This window comes from Bos mutus, chromosome 26 (assembly GCF_027580195.1).
Source record: "Bos mutus isolate GX-2022 chromosome 26, NWIPB_WYAK_1.1, whole genome shotgun sequence".
Lineage (NCBI taxonomy): Eukaryota > Metazoa > Chordata > Mammalia > Artiodactyla > Bovidae > Bos > Bos mutus.
In genome coordinates, this window is record NC_091642.1 from 36,143,773 (window position 1) to 36,160,745 (window position 16,973).

Genomic DNA, 16,973 nt, shown 5'->3' on the forward strand with positions numbered 1-16,973 from the left:
ATGGTTCAGTGGTAAAGAATCCATCTGCCAATGCAGGAGATACAGGTTAAGTCCTTGGGTTGGGAAGATCCCCTGGAGAAAGAAATGGCAACCCACTCCAGTATTTGTGCCTGGAAAATTCCATGGACAGCAGAGCCTGGAGGACTACAGTCCATGGGGTTGCAAAACAGTTGGACATGACTTAGTGATTAAACAACAACAACATTCCTATGAAAAGTAACTATATTTTTAGTGATAAAAACAGCATGTTTCATATTGTTGCAAATCTGGCTCAGTAGATGACAGCTAGCATAGTACCTAGTGGAACCCATTGGAACCTTTTCTTGTAGACTGGACTTCTATGGTATAACATTTTCTGCCTTACCTTGACACCAAATATGTCTACTCCTTACCCTCCTGCTATAAATCCTCCAATTTCCAGGAAATGATGGGCAGTGCCAAGGTTCATGAGCTGTTTGTGAACTGATTTTCCAAGCCTGGTGTTCAAATAGGCTAAAACTTGAATGGGTCTTTATGGATCACAGAGGGTCCCTGATGGGGCATCTTGCAGAACTCTAAGTGAATACGGTAGCTGTATTAGATTTGATATAAGGGACCAAAGGGATCATGTAACAGTGTGCTTAGAGTAGTGCTCAGGCTGCCCAGCCTACACTGTAATTACCAAATCCCCATGTCCAGTACTGACCATGGTGCCATACACCTACACTGGAGGCCAGCATGTTGTCAAAGAGATCTGGCTCTCTTCCCACTAAATTACCCTCAGTAGATTAATTATGCCTACTGGCTGAAAAGATAAGAGGCTAGAAGAGCCATGCTGAGTTTGACAAATACTGCATGTGAAACACACAGAGAATCAGGCTTAACAGCACCCTCCCCAGCCCCAGTCAAAGCCAAGTGCAATATTCACAGAGCTAAAGTCAGAACTGGAAAGGTGGCAACACCTATGAGTAAGATTAAAAGGCCGGTGACCCTTGGCAGCCCTTCCTGGGCATGTCACCAGGAAATTAGAGCTCTCCAACAGTAGAATTCTGTGCCAGCAGGAGAGGGCCAAATAAGGTTTGTGATCAAGAAGACTGTTCATACCATTCCTGGTGAGGCTGCTCAGAGGGGAAGGACCCTGGGCTAGGCATCATTTTGAATAGGAAGTGAATACTCAACTCTGCTATAGTAACCACAGTTCAGTACTTTAGTGTTTTTGTCTTCCTTTGTGGCCTACAAGTCTTCTATGATGCTTATTTGTAACATGGGTTGGAGCAGGTAATATTTTTGCACTTAATAATTGAAGCAAATGAGGAAAACAGGCTTAAGGACACTAAGTGGAAGGGCCTAGATGGAAAGGGATGACACCACCCCCAGATCTTCAGATGGCTAATCCAGTGGTTTATCCACTCTTCCAAGATGGAGAAGTATGAGTGGGAGAAGCTGAAGATAGTGGAAGAAACAATGGCTCAGGTGAGCCATTGGATGCTAAGAGGCTTTAGAAGGCAAAGCAAGCACGCAAAACAGAGGAAGGAATCTCTTGGCAAATGTGGGAGTTGGTGGGGAGACTGACAAGAGTGTGGAATTTGTCTTGGGACATGGGAAATCAAGCCGGAGAAGTAGGAATGGGATCAGATGAATAATTTGAATGTGATGTGGTGTATAAAAAAGCATTGTTATGCCTTCATGCAAACCAGAGTAACAGTGAAAGCAGGGCCTTAGGCAGATTAATCTGGCAGTGGAACAAGGATCTGAGTGGAATAAAGAGTCTAGAAGCAGAGACCCAAGATACTGTTGTGGTAATTCAGGTGTGAGGTGATAAGTCTTGGACTAAGACAGCAGCAGTGCAAAGGATGAAGAATTCATGAGACAGTAAGAAGACAAAGCACTCTAAGACTTACTGTTGGAACAGAAACTGCTTCAAGATCTGAGGAACTAGAACAATGAAGGCCTCACTGGAACATAAGATTATTTTTGAGACATTAGATTTGATGTGACAGTATCAAAGAGATAGTTTGAAACTTGAGTCTAAATCACAACTGGCTAGAGGTCAGTCTCTTTAATAAATACATTTTGATGCACATGGATTAAAAAAAGAAACAAGTTATATTAACTAAGCATATGCTACAATCATTAAAACCAAAATATAGTTTTCTTTCATATTAATTTTATTAGTAATTATAAAATAGAAGCAGTTTATGAAAATAGTTTCCTTTTCAAGATATAGGAACTGATGTCTTTGCAAAATATACACACCCACAATTGTTACAATACATATCCTTGTATATAACTCGGACATTATAAAAGTGTTTAAGAATCACACCCTGTAAAAGTCAGGAGAAGAAACATTTTCTCCAACTTTGGTCATATATTGTGACATTCAAGCACTTAAACCACTTTGTTGAAATGTACAGGCCCAGAGGGATGTAACTTTCAAGGTCTCATAGGTTCTTTTATTGTGCAAGGTAGAGAACCAGGAGAGGCATCCCTGAGAGTTTATTAACCTTAGATATCTCAAGCAGTGGTTTATTTTCCATACTTTACCGTAGAAATATAGGAGGGATAAATAAGACCATGGAAACCCATCTTGGGCAGGTCCCCTCCCTAGCATCCCTAACCATGGAGTATGTCTCCTACAAGAGGATTTCTAACCTTTGAGCCTTAAAAAGCTCCAAGTCTATAATTATCTAACATACTTGCAAAATGATGGTTCTGCAACTTTAAACTTGAATACTGCAGAATAGGCTAAAGTTATAATAATAGTGTGACTCTCCTAAATAGACTTCATTTAGGATTTGTCTGGTGGGAAGCATTTGGGAAGATCAGCAAGCCAAAAATTTCCTCCGGGAACTACTGGAAAAGATCGTTTCTCACCATGGCATAAACCTTGGAAGCCAAGTTCTTTCTTACTTTGGCAGATTTATGATGAAACAATGGGAAAGAGCCTATAAGCGTTCAAATCTGTAGGCTTAAAATAACAGATGCTAGGTCTGATACAGTAAGAGCTGAAGCCCCACCAATAAAGGGTTCACTGTGACAAAGAACCATTAGTATGTACTCTCTATTTCCTGATTAACCTCTCAAGTTCTCCTAAATATTACATTCTCTCTTTAACTACAGAATACTGGCCTGATGAAATTCCAGACATAAAATGTGTTGTTTGAACTCATGAGGATAGTATCATGGTTCAGCACTGACACTTAAGATCATACTGATATACTAGAATTTAACAGTGATTTTTTTTTCAAGAAATTACAAAACTCAATTAATTGTGGATTCACAGGTCTTTACATTTAATATATAACATGAAGCATTATTATATAAAATCCCATAAGGGAAAAAGACTATAAAAATAAGTTTACTAGGATTACTATATTTTAAAAAGTAATTTAAAAAATATACTCCAAAGTCACTTAAGTATTTGGTTTAGAAAGTAAGAGAGGTATCTTAATAGGGTGAACCATAAGGAACTATGGTTTTTGTAATGTGAAAAGGTAAAATCTCATTGGTTTCCTATAGTTAAAGTGAATAAAACCCTGAGAAAATTTTATTTGGCATCACACCATAAATTCAAAGAAAATTTATAGAAAATCACATTTCTATTATAGGGAAAACACTTCAGAATGGAAATGTGCATACTGGTCATGCCAAGATTTCTTTCTTATGATTTTTAAACACCTAAAATCTTTTAAGGTTAAGAAAAATTTAGGGGTGTTTCAAAAAAAAAACACCAGACAATTATAATTACAGAATGTAGCTACAGTTGCTAATGCCACTAAAACAGAAAACTATTAGCCAGATTTGGTGATGGGAAGATTTTTTTTTTAAGTTTATGCATAAAAGTTTTAGCATTAAAGTGAAAAGGCACAAATACGGGTTAAAAGAATGACAATTGTTTATAAAAGCCTTGAAAATAAGGCTAATTCATTTGTTTTATTAATACCATTAAGTAGGCACCTACTCCAAGTTTCAGCTTTGGCCTCCTAAATGGGATTACATTTCAAATGAATTCTCAGCATAAGACTAACTATATAGCAGCATTATTATCAGTAAGTTTTTCAGCCTCTACACTGCTGAAAGAGAATCTAAAAGTTTCCTCCCATCTATATCCCATCAATACCAAAAATACACTTCTAAAAATTACATAATTTATACTTAGAGTCAAAAATTGTGCAGTTTTTCTTCAACGAATGATGTATCCTCTTACCAATGCCACCCCAACAACAACAAAAAGCCAAAACCAAAAATAATTGACCAAAGAAATCACTGCTACACCCAACTGACTGGCTTATTCTCAACTAATTAAAGATGATACTTTATAAAATGTACTAAATATAATCAATGAAGTAAATGCAGATTTTCCAGGTGTGTGTGTGTCCACTATGTGTCTAAACTGGGTGATGGTGTACTTTTAAAAAATACACATTTCGGCAGTGATGCTTTATTTGGTACTCTGGCACCATTTACGAATGGCTGCTCCAGTGTTACTGGCTATGACGCATAGGGAGCCACCCACTGTCCACCATGATGGCATGTCATTAAAGAAAATAATCTGAAAGATAAAAGCAAAGACCACGTCCATGGTCCTCATTAATGCTACTGGCCCTGCCTTTTCTATCTGAAGGGCTTTTGCCAGAAACATCTGACCTCCCAAACCAAACATCCCAATTAGTATGAGAAATAGCCTGTCCAACCCACAGTGCGGAAGACGCCATTCTCCTAAAATAGAAAGGACAATGACACACTCGATGAGGCCAAAGATTACATAATACCAAATGCTCAATATGTAGTCCACAGATGTCCCTATTTTTCTGAGGATAACCAGAGTCATGGCAGCTAACACAGCATGCGCAAGGGCCACCAAAGCGCCCTTCACGTGAACTGAATAGTCTTTATCCGCCTCCACGACTTCAGAACCGAACAAAAATGGTGGCCTCACGATCAGTATCACTCCAGTGATGGTGAAGGCAGTGAAGAGGGCGTCCCAGGGGCTGTATTTTTCCTTGAGAAATATGCAAGCAATTATAGAGGTGAACACCGGGCAGCTAAAGGAGATAACTGTGGCATCTGCGAGAGACGTCAGCTGGTAGGCATAGTACAAAAGGATCATGGCGTTAGAACCAAGGACTCCTCTGAGGAGCAGGTAGATTCGTTGACCTTTGGGGCCTATAAACCCAGTTCTGTAAATTCAAAGGAACGAATGAATATTAAATGGACTTGACATTTGTTTTCAAATTACATTCTTAAACATTATCTTAAAAGTCTTTACTTTCAAAAACAAGGAAATGGTATATTAATTATGTCTACACTATTATAATATACCTTTTACAAAGTGTTTCCTAAGTATAACTAATGACATCAAAGTGTTCACAGTACAAGCAAAAATAAGACATAAATAGTATAATTATAATTCAGCAAATATAGTATTTTCCCTATGTATTGATATATGCTTGTAAAAAAAGACAAAAAGGAAAATATACTGAAATGTTCATTGTGGTTATACCTTAAACAGGTGGACTCATAGGTAATTTTTCTTCTTTATATTTATTTTCTCCAAACTTTTTACCATGAAAAAGTGTTATTTTTATAATAGGTACAATTTCATTATTTAGCTGCCCTATATAAGAAAACTTGGGAATGCAAGTGTGCATTTGCAGTCTTAATGAGTTTCTTCTGTTAAAGCTGAAGCAATGCTAAAGTTTATTTTAGCTACTGAGTATGAGACAACTTTTCACTGTTCTCCTTAGGAAAAGAGTTAAAATACACTGGAAAAGAAACTGTAGCATCTGGATAAGTATAGTAACTGCTGCTCACATGCTTTTTAATTAAATATTTACAAAGCAGGGCACTGTGTAAGTTCCTGCCTAGGTGCGGCTCACTGGTCTGTTACAGAGCTGGCCTTTTTAGAACAGCATCTAGGCTTGATAGAGGGACCCCTGGGTCTCTGGAGTTAGAAATCAAAGTGTAGTCACCTTTGATCCATACTTTGAGAAGCTGAGTTTTTTCCATGATAGTGAAACGTAAAAGGGGTCAAAAGAGATGAGTGCCAGCAATGTAAGAAAATTTTTCTAAGCGCCTTCCTCCCAGTACTTTTATTCCAAAATGGACAGCATGATGGTATTCACATCAATGGTCTGTTGCCACCCTTCAACATTCCTTAAGTCGTACCCACCATCAGTTCCTAAAATACTGTGACTTGTCCACAACGACACGGGAATTTCTGACAATATTTTTGCTCTTACTGGATTTTCACCTTTTTCACCAAAAACTTGGGATAGGAGTGAAACAATTCTAAATAAATCTGTGCTGAGTGATAGATACAAGGAGACTTCGGTAGCAAGTGACTGAAACTTTTAATTTGGAGTTAAAGCATCTTTACCCAAAGAGACAAAGAGGCAAACTGCCACCAGGAACCCAACAGTCCCTCTTCCCAGGTGTCTAAGTACACAGGGGTGTGCAGAGGTTATAACAGCGTGGGTGAGCCATAATTTTAACCTGGGGAGGGTGTGTGGATGGGGTCCACATGGAAGGGGAAGAGAGGCTGGCCGGGGAGAAGACAGTAAGGATGGGGAATACAGTTTTCATATAGGGTTGAGGACAAAGGGTATCATTCCCTCCAGTTTGCAGATGAGGACACTGAACAAGAAAGGAGTTAAAAAGGCCTTTCTCAGAGAGTCAGCTGATGTGGCAAACTTCACTGCTGTCTTACTTTAAGAAATTGCCACAGTCACCTTGACCTTTAGCAACTACCACCCCGCACAGTCAGCAGTCATCAACATGAAGGAAGACCCTTCACCAGTGAAAAGATTAGGACTTGCTGAAGCCTCAGATGATGGTCAGCATTTTTTGGCAATAAAGTAATTATTTAAATTTTTTTTTTTTACAAAAAGCCTTTCTTAAGCTCTCCTTACATCTTTCCCATGGCACCCTAGTGGGAAGATCGAAATATTATTATTGTAACTTTCTGTCTGCCCTGTTTGGAGAACAGCCTGTTATACTTAAAGAAACCTCTGACACCAGGAGACACTACTATTTCCTCTCGTTTACTTTTCTCTTCCAAATACTAGTTATGCCAAAGGAAAGAGGGAGGGTGGTACAAGATGGGGGGAATTGTACAAGGAAAGCATTGTTCTCAAAATAGGGGCTGATGAATAACTGAATCTCTTTTCCCTCCTTTATTGGGCATGTGGTTTGTGCTTATGAGAGCAACTTCTATGGGTGGATCCTTGTGACTTTTCATTAATCTGAGCCAAAGGGTATGAGGACTGGTAAATCTATGAGAGTGATAAAGCAGATGCTGGAGAGTAGATGATTCAAGCAGGTCAAAAGATTTACAAACATTTATTAATACTTTCTACTTGACAGGTAAGAAATACTTACTTTCTGTATATTATGCAAGGGATAATGATTAGCATTTGGAACACACATCGGAAAGCACTAATTTCTACAGCGTGGATGTCTTGCACTTTTTTAACAAATAAGGAGCCCACTGAGAAAAGGAACGCAGACAGTAATGTGTAAAACAAGCCAAGTCCAGGACAGGGTGCTTTCTTCTCAGCTTCTGAAAAAGATTAAATTCTGATTAGTCCTTGCTTCCATGTTTTATCACTTTTACTTAGATACTGAGAAAAATGGAATGACATTGATGACTAACAGGACACAAATATTACCTCCTAAATAATATCCATTCTCTGGGCCTGAACCATTTTCCCCACCAAGAATAGAGAACCACAGGCAAAGGGCAACAATTTAAGCCTACATTTTTAACTGCAGTTCACGCTATAAAATGGATTTCTCTGGCTCACTGAAGACTCTTCCCTCACTTGTAAGTCAAAAAAAAGTACAAGCTTACCAAGATGGTGAAAGAAATCTTTAAGAAATGTTTATCAAGATGGCGAGAGAAAAATGCTTCCAAGTGATATTTTATATCATCTCCTTGGTGAACTCAGCTTTAGACAGAACGTGTTCTTTTCTGGAAAACAGGTCCGAACTGTGTGATGTGGCTACTTGTTGATTATGTGGCTTCCCCCACAAGCCTGTGAGCTCCTCTAGGGCTGAGAGCTCAGTTGCGTGTTCAGGCCTGGCCCATGGAAGACACTGAATAAATATTTGCTGAAGGAAATAATGTGAGAAAACCTAGCGGGTTTTTTAAATAATATAAGATGCATAGTCTAACACCACAGGCAAAAGCATAATCTGAGAAGGCTCTCTGTTTAGTTATTTTGAACAGCTGGCGCTAGTGGTTAAGAATCTGCCTGCCAATGCAGGAGACATAAGAGACAAGGGTTCGATCCCTGGGTCAGGAAGATCTCTTGGAGGCGGGCATGGCAACCCATTCCAGTACTGTTGCCTGGAGAATCCCATGGACAGAGGAGCCTGGTGGTCTACAGTCCATAGGGTCATGAAGAGTCAGTCATGACTGAAGCGACTTAGCACACATGCAAGCAGATATTTAAGTTTTCATGATTTACAACTTATTTTCCATTTAGAACACAACTTTTTGACAGCAGGAGCTAGGTTATTTATCCCTCTGACCCCAAAGTGCTTAAAGTTTTTAAAAAAGAAGAAAAAGAACTGCCATCTAATTCTTGACTTGATCTTAACCAGGAAACTTCTGTTCCCTCCGGGGCATCAAGTTTTCAATCCGTTAATGAAGGTCATTAGGAGCAGCAACTGCCTCTGTCTTATACAGCTGTCTAAGAGAGGAGTAGAATGCGCTTTCAATCTCATCTTGGACATTCAGAGGAGAGCAACAGAGTAAGCAGAGAACTCCTTAAAAGATAGGCCACACACTGAAGAATAGTTTTTTAAAAAACTAACGCACAAAAAAACAAGGAGAAAATAGGATGGAAATACAGTACGGCCCTTGTTAGTTACGAGCATAGCAGAGGTGAAGGATGTGTAGGCACATGTAGTAAAGCAAGATTATCGTTCCAATCTAGGAATTTACAGTGGGCTACTCAGCCATAAACCAGTACTGCACAATGTTTGTTTGTTTGTCTTAATGCCCTTTTCTGATAAACACAAACATCAGTTAATACATTTCAACATCCACATGTTAACTAGATACTTTTGCCCATAGTGATAAACAATTTGCAAAGTGGGACCAAACTATGATGATGCACAATCCTCCTGGGCGTACATTACAGTCTGACCTTTGTAGTAAAAGATGCCATTCTGGTCAGAGGCCTCCGCCTTTTCCTGTTCAAGGTGTACAGCTGAAGGGAATGACCTGGAGCTAGCAGTCACCATGTAATAGGTTATCTGTTATAAATACCAGAATCCTCCATTCTATTCTATATCTGTGTGCTCAGATACTGCAGGAACCAAACTGTACATATCCACTCAGTCCATGAGAAGGAAGCTTTAGAAGGTTAAGCACCACAAAGTACATGTCTTAGAGCCTTAGAGGTCAGCTTCTGAAATTTCAGAATTCAGGTCCAAATAAAATAGTTTTTCTAAGAAGAAACCTAATCCTTACAGAGAACCTATACCCTCAGACAGAACAGAACAGAGTGGGAAGATCAAGGACAGAAAACATCTTGGTCTGTATTTCAAGGATCTTCTCCAACCTAAACTTTTAAAATTTTCTCAAGGAATATTTTAACTTACGATATTTTAAGTCTTTTAAAACTTTAAGTTTCAAGGCCTGGCTGAACTTGATTATTTGTTGTGAGGCTGAGGACTGGCAAACTTCAGTCTCTTACAGAACAATAATTTCAGTTCTGTCAAAGGAAATGAACAAGAGAGCAGCATAATCCAAAGAGGCATTTGCTTACGTATATGCTTCCGCGATCATACTCCATGCAAGCGTATCTAATAATCTGGTAACTCTAAATAATTCAACTTAAGTGGCAACAGTGTAATTTCCTGAGTCGGAAGAAAACTGAAAAGTTGCTCAATTTCTCTATCCTCTGCTTTAAACTGGTGATTCACTACCCAGTTGGGATTTAGAATCAACTTAGGAACTTTTAAAGCTCCCATCCCAGCCCTACCTGAGACCCACTGAAACAGGATCTTGGGCATTGTAAAAAGCTCTGCTGGTTTCAGGGCCACTGCTACCCTAAGGAACTCACTTCTTCCAGGAGAATGAGAGGCACAGACTTAAGACAACTTCTCCTTGCTTCAGTCTAAGACTCACACTGTCCCTCATGAAAATAAACAGATGTCTTAGGATAGCTATATGCTGTCTGTGAAGGTTATCCAAGAATGTAAGAAAAATGGGTAACAGTTTCAGCCTCAACTTGAAAATGAACTTTCTTGAGATAAGCAGTTGGGTTAAGAAGCTAAAATGATGCTGTCACAAAGTTCAGTGACCACAGTACAGAAGTTTAAAGTGTTTCTGTGGCACTCCCTTTTTTGGAATATTACCTGGTTACCTTATAATAAGTATTTCTAAGTCTTATTAATAGCAACTTTCTTTGAAATTAAAAGACTCTCTCAAGATTCTTAGGTGCAATTGCTTACATAGGTTTTGCCACATGCTGCCTGAAATATTCCTCTTTGATTCACAAACAGGGAAATCACTTAAGAGCTTGCAAGGACTAACTCAGCAGTCCATCAGAACAACATTCAGGCCTAGGATATTAAGGCAAGAATCTGACCTCTTCAAAGCTGCATCTCTGGTCCACTCAGCTGAAGGGAACCCCTACATAAATAATGAGAAGCCTGATCATTTCTTTTAGCATTTAGGATGAAACTGGAGCAAGAACCATTTCCCTGGGGTTTGTCTCTCTATAAAGTCTGTGAACTTTGTGAGTCTTGAGAAAGTGCACACAGATGGGAACACTGGGATTGGCTAAACAGCATGGAAATTCCAGGTCACACTAGGGGAGGTGACCTAGAGGATGAGGTGGTGCAGGCTGTGTAACTTTGTCTTGAAAGGACATTTGCCTGTTTCTTTTTTCTTGGAAGAAGCTGCTTCAATTGGGTGGTGAAGATCAAGGAGGAATGTGCCTGGGGCTGGGAGAAAGGGCCCTGGGCTGGATCTCTAGCAAACTGGTATCCTATGCCTGGTGCTGCCCAGACCTGTGGAGTGTCTTTTCCAAACATGCCAGATCTTCGGAGAAAAAGCAAACCGAACAAAATCTTGCCAGAGCCCTCACTTTCCAGGGCCTCGATTTCATCATTTGTTGAAGGAAGACATTGACAGTGTCCCTGGCCTTGTAGGTGGCTCGTGAACCTCTTACCCAGGTATGTGAGATTGTGCTTTTGTCTCATTTTGCCTCAGTTGCTAAAAATTCCTTGTAACTCAAAAAAGGTTAAGAACCAGTGGTCCCACTCAACTTTGCCTTCCCAAGAGTCTTAAGGCTGAGACAAACATTTTTTTCTAGACTCGATGCTTTTCAGCTTCCTCTTCGAGGAACACCGTTTAACATCGAGATCAGTTTTCTTGGTTGGCTTCCTCCCAACCTCAGCCCGCTTCGTGATGGCCTTTCTCGCTGACCCCCAACCTCCGGCAGGGCGCACCGAACGGCAATCGGACTCCACGATCCTGCCCGCAACACTTTAATTATAGGAACAGTTTCAGAAACCCAAATGGGTTCCAAACCAATCAGAAACTTTCTCCGGTCTTTCCGCCGACTGGGACGCAGGGGGCTTCTTCTTTCCAGCCCGCACCCCCGCCCGCAGGTGACAGCGCGAGGGTGTTCCAGAGCTTCCAGCAGGGTGGGAAGGAGAGGCGCGGTCCACCATGCGCAGCCCCCCGCCCGCGGCTGCGGGGATTCCCACCCACTGGCGCCCTCTTGGTTCCCCCATGGGCGAGACCCGCGCCAGGGTCCGCGCCCCGCACTCACCCTGCTGGGCACGCGAGCCGCACGGCGAGGAAGGGCACTGCCAACACCCTCCGGGGCCGGGCGTCTCCACTACCTCGGCAGCCGCCGGCTCCTGCCTGGAGCTCGGGGTCCGGATGTCCATCAGCGGCAGCCCGGAGTCCTGCCGCTTAGCGGCCCCAGTATCATCCAGGGGCCGCATCGCCGGCCCGCGCTCTCTCCGCGGCCACAGCGGCGTCTGTAGCCTGCCGCCGCGGCTCTGCTGTTCTGCTCTTCCGGCCCGCGGCAATCCGGTTACTGCGCATGTGCGCGAGGGCCCTCCCCTCTCCCCGAGCCGCGCTCGTCCTCCGCTGCCCTCTCACCTTCAGCTTCCTTTGCGCGAGGCCGGCCGCCTCCAGGTTAGGCTGCGGTGCCCGGGGCAGAGCCGGAGGCGTCCACTCCTCTGCTGCGGTCCCCCTAGACTGGCCAGCGACGTGGAGTCATCCTTCCCACGGACGCTGGACCCCTTTCTGTCATTGCGAAGGGAGGCTGGGACCCCCGCGTGTCCTGTAACCTTCTCTTGGGGCGGCTGTTGGGGAGGTTAGAGCAGAGTGCATTTATTTTTCCGTGTGGCGCGGCATTCAGCAGTAGCAGCACACCCTGAAGACCTTGCCAACCACTGTGCCTGTCTGAAGGATCATGGGTTTTTCCTCTTTTGTATAAGGCTTTGCCGCATACCCAAGGAATGTCAAATTTTACTGGATTGGGGTTTTAAAAAAAATTAGCACGTAACTATGGGGGAAATGTATCTGTAAGACTTGGGCAGAACCCATTTGTTTGTTGTTGCTTTTTGTAACTGTAGGCATTCATTGTTGATCTTGTCTTTGTCTTTCCGTTTCTCTTCCTTCTTCTTTTCCTCCCTCCTCCCTCCTTTCTTTCCTTCCTATTGTTATTTGGTTAGGGGAAAAAAAATTCCAACAACCTGATGTAACTGCACCTGGTAAAATCAGAGATTTATGTCATTTGGCCCCAGGATTCACTAATAGCCTCTATGCTGCTGCTGCTGCTAAGTCGCTTCAGTCGTGTCCGACTCTGTGTGACCCCATAGACAGCAGCCCACCAGGCTCCCCCGTCCCTGGGATTCTCCAGGCAAGGACACTGGAGTGGGTTGCCATTTCCTTCTCCAATGCATGAAAGTGGAAAGTGAAAGTGAAGTCGCTCAGTCGTGTCTGACTCTTAGCGACCCCATGGACTGTAGCCTACCAGGCTCCTCCATCCATGGGATTTTCCAGGCAAGAGTACTGGAGTGGGGTGCCATTGCCTTCTCCGAATAGCCTCTATATGTTTCCATAATTCTTTTTTCATCTCTTTGCTTGCTTCAAATGTGAAAAAGAGAGTCTCTGGGCAAGGATGGAGCTGTCTAAACTGTTCTAGGTCCAAATGCAAGCTGGATGAGGTTTGTCTTTACTTAGATATTTGCACAAAGTGGTCCACAGCTGAACAATATTGAACTTGAAATCAGCAGGAGTCCTGATTCTGTCACTGAGTGTGTGACCTCGGACAGTTCACTACTGTGCTGCCTGAAGTCAGCCTTGGCTACTTCATTTAATTAACAGAGATAAAATATTTCCCTTCCTACTTTGCAGAGTTGTTGTTCACCTGAAGTGCAGTGATGGGGGCAAAAGCACCATGTCACCCGAAAAGCATTTTACTGGGAAAGCAAGGTGTATTTTTAAGTAGGGCAAACATATAATTTATCCTCCAAACTGGGACTTTTTTTTTTAGAGTAAAAACGGGAGCTCATTTAAAAATTATGCAGGGCAGTAGGCATAAACTGGTACTGCCCTAGGCACACTGGGACAAATGACCATCTGAATTCTGAGCTAACATATCCTTTTGCCTTGTTCTAAAGAATAACTCAAGACTGCTTACAACTGATTTATTGGTGGTGGTGGAAGATGTTTTGGTGGGGAAATTATAGGAAAGGGTGATGAGAGTGGTAGCTCATGATTATGAAGGAAGAACCAAGAACCTTCTCCAAACATGCAAAAATCAAGTGCAGCGTCACAGTTGCATTCTGAGATTTAAATGTGCGGAACATGTGAAGAGCCCTTGAGATGTTGTGACTCAACGAGAAATATGTATTTGGCCACATTCAGATGACCAAAATGTATTTCTCACATATATATGATCTTCAACCTGAGTTCCTGGCTCATAGTTCTCAAAATCCTTGGAATTTCCTGAGCAGTAAGAGTGATAAGAGCATCTTTTGTTATAGTTTTTGTTCTCTTGTCCTCACTTCTTAAAATGGCTTCTGTGCCTTAGAGGTGAAACAGATGCCTTGTTATTCAGAACAGGCTTCTTTCCTCCACTACTGAGTTTGTGTTAATTTTTTTTAAAAAAAGCACCTAAGGATGGGGGCTTGTTACCAAGGGAACCAACCCTGAGATTAAAGGATTGACACTTTTGGTCCTACCCTCACTCTTCACTCTCCACCTCCAGGGAGGTGGGTAGGAACTAGCGGCTGGAGATTGAGTTGTCATCAATGGCCAGTGATTTTCATCAATTAAGCCTATAATGAAGCCTTCATAAAAGCCCAAGAGGAGGGATTCAGAGAGCTTCTGGGTGGGTGAATACGTGGAGATGCTGGGAGAGTGATGTGGCCAGAGAGGGCATGGAAACTCAGCATCCTTTCCCTGTACCTTGCCCTGCGCATCTGTTCTACCTGGTTGTTCCTAGTTATATCTTTTTATAATAAACTGGTGATCCAGTAAATAAAAAGTTTCTCTTGGTTTTGTGAACTGCTCTAGCAAATTAATCAAACCTGAGAAGGGGGTCGTGGAAATCTCTGATTTATAGCCAGTTGGTCAGAGGAACAGGTAACAATATGGACTTACAACTAGGAAGTCCAAGAAAGGGGGACTTTGGAACCTCTAGTTTATAGCAGATTGGTCAGAAGCACAGGTGATCATGTGGGCTTGTGATTGGCATCTGAAGGCATGGGGGCAGTATTTTAGGACAGAATCTTTTACCTGTGAAATTAACAGGTTTATAGTGTTGTGTTGTTGTTTTGTTGCTTCAGTTGTGTCTGACTCTATGACCCCACTGACTGTAGCCTGTCAGGCTCCTCTGTCCATAGGATTCTCCAGGCAAAAATACTGGAGTGAGTTGCCAATTCCTCCTCCGGGGGATCTTCCCAACCCAGGGATTAAACCTCTGTCTCTTGAGTCTCCTGCATTGGCAGGTGGATTCTTTACCACGGAGCCAACTTAGAATTGAGCTAAATTGTAGGACACCAAGCTGGTGTCTAGAGAACTGTGAACCACTGCGGCATTGGATCCAGGAACCCATTTAGTCTTCCTCTGAAAATGGTGAAGATGGTGGTTAAGAAGCGGAAGGAAGAAAGAACTGGATGAGTTGAGCAAGAAATACCTTAACTACTTCAGTTTGATCACCATCCTCAAAAAGGGAGAAGAGAAAGGACTTCCCTGGTGATACAATGGTTAAGAGTTCACCTGCCAATGCAGTGGATTCGATCCCTGGTCCAGGAAAATCTCAATGCCATGGGGCAACTAAACCCATGTACCACAACTACTGAACCCGTGCTCTAGAGCCCAGGAGCCACAACTCCTGAAGCCCACAAGCCCTACAGCCTGGGCTCTGCAGCAAGAGAAGCCACGGCAATGAGAAGCCTGTGCATTAAAAAAAAAAAAAAAAACTGAGAAGAGAAAAAAAGAAAATACGTGCCACACCAGTGTTGACTAAGATAACAAAAGGGTACTGGAATGATTTTGATCTTGGAGTGTATTCATTTAACTTGCTTTCCTTCTGTTGCTGCCCTTGATACATGTATGATATCAGTACAGTCATTCTTATTTGTTGAATAAACAAGGGCCATGGAAACTTAAGAAGCTACTGGTAAGAAAAGTATAGATCAGACTAGAAGTAAGAAGACATGGCTCTGTTGCAGTCCCACTCAGCAGAGGCTTGGAGTGGTTAAGTTCTTCTTTGAACATTGTTATTTCAAGGCTCTGTGACACTAATATTAAGCTGGGCAAAGATGGATTTCCCGTATAATATGAAGGGTGGGGCAGAAATCCTGACTGTAGCAGAAACTAACTTAGCCCATTGCAGTGGTCTCGGTGAAATTTTTGACCTCAAGGCAGAGGAGGCAAGGAGGAAGGATTGATTTTGAGTTAGCTAAAAGATGGAATGGACAGGATTAGTTGAACAGATGTGAAAGACCATGGCTTCCGTTTGCAGAGTCATGCAGTGTTCCAACTGAAACTCCTCTGCTTCTGAAGAAATTCAATCCTCTAGTGAAAACAGGAACTCTTGACACGATGCCAGCTAGCCACAGTGACCGTGGCACACATATAGCTCTGGTGTCAAGAAAAAGAAGGAAGATGAAAGTGAGAGGTGAGTTCTAGCTGTCCCATTATTAATAACAAGTTAGAGTCCACAATCCTCATGATCCCAGTGGTGGCAAACAGAGACCTCCAGGAACTGCAGAAGATCAACTCCTGAATTCCACCATACATGTCAGGGATGTTCTTAAGTGAGACATGTGTAAATCAGGAGCTTTTTCCTGGTATGTCTAGCTGATGCACACCAGCCTGGTATATTGGTACTGATTTGTATATACTCAGAAAAATTGAAAGCAAGGTATTGAATAGATGTTTGTACACCAATGTTCATAACAGTATTATTCATAATAGCCGAAGAGGGAAACAACCCACAGAACATCAGTGGATGAATGGATAAAGAAAACGTGGTCTATACATAAAATGGAATATTATTCAGGCTTAAAAAAGGAAGGGAATTCTTTCCATGCTACATGGATGAACCTTGAAAACATTATGCTAATTGAAATAAGTCAAACCTAAAAGGAAAACTACTGTATGATTCCACTTATATTCGGGGCCTAGAATAGTCAAATTTATTGAAACATAAAATAGAATGGTAGTTGCCAGGAACTGAGGGGAGGAGGGAATGGGGAGTTATGATTTAATGGGTAAAGAGTGTCAGTTTGGGATGATGAAAGAGTCCTGTGATGGATCATGGTGTTTGTTGTACAGCAATGTGAATTCACTTAATGCCACTGAACTGTATACTTAAAAATGGTTAAAATGATAAATTTTATATTACGTATATTTACAACTATTTTAGAGAGTTAACAGTATGACAGGAAAAACCCTTCTGAGGGTGTGCAATAGACAGCTAAAAAAAAAAAAAACAGCAATG

At 41.8% G+C, this 16,973-nt stretch overlaps 1 protein-coding gene across 2 annotated transcripts; it reads right to left on the reverse strand.

The window, feature by feature from the left end:
• Positions 1 to 2,112: 2,112 nt before the first annotated feature.
• On the reverse strand, positions 2,113 to 12,047 carry SLC35G1 (solute carrier family 35 member G1). Of its 2 annotated transcripts, none has more exons than XM_070363400.1 (3): positions 11,775 to 12,047; positions 7,360 to 7,537; positions 2,113 to 5,159 (listed from the first exon to the last, which is right to left on the reverse strand). In XM_070363400.1, the coding sequence occupies exons 1-3, from the start codon at positions 11,950 to 11,952 to the stop codon at positions 4,421 to 4,423; spliced, it is 1,095 nt and encodes a 364-aa protein (XP_070219501.1). In that variant the 5' UTR covers positions 11,953 to 12,047; the 3' UTR covers positions 2,113 to 4,420. The 2 variants fall into 2 exon arrangements, with proteins under 2 accessions (XP_070219501.1, XP_070219499.1); XM_070363398.1 differs by having other exon boundaries at positions 7,360 to 7,540; positions 11,775 to 12,045.
• Between the last annotated feature and the right edge of the window lie 4,926 nt (positions 12,048 to 16,973).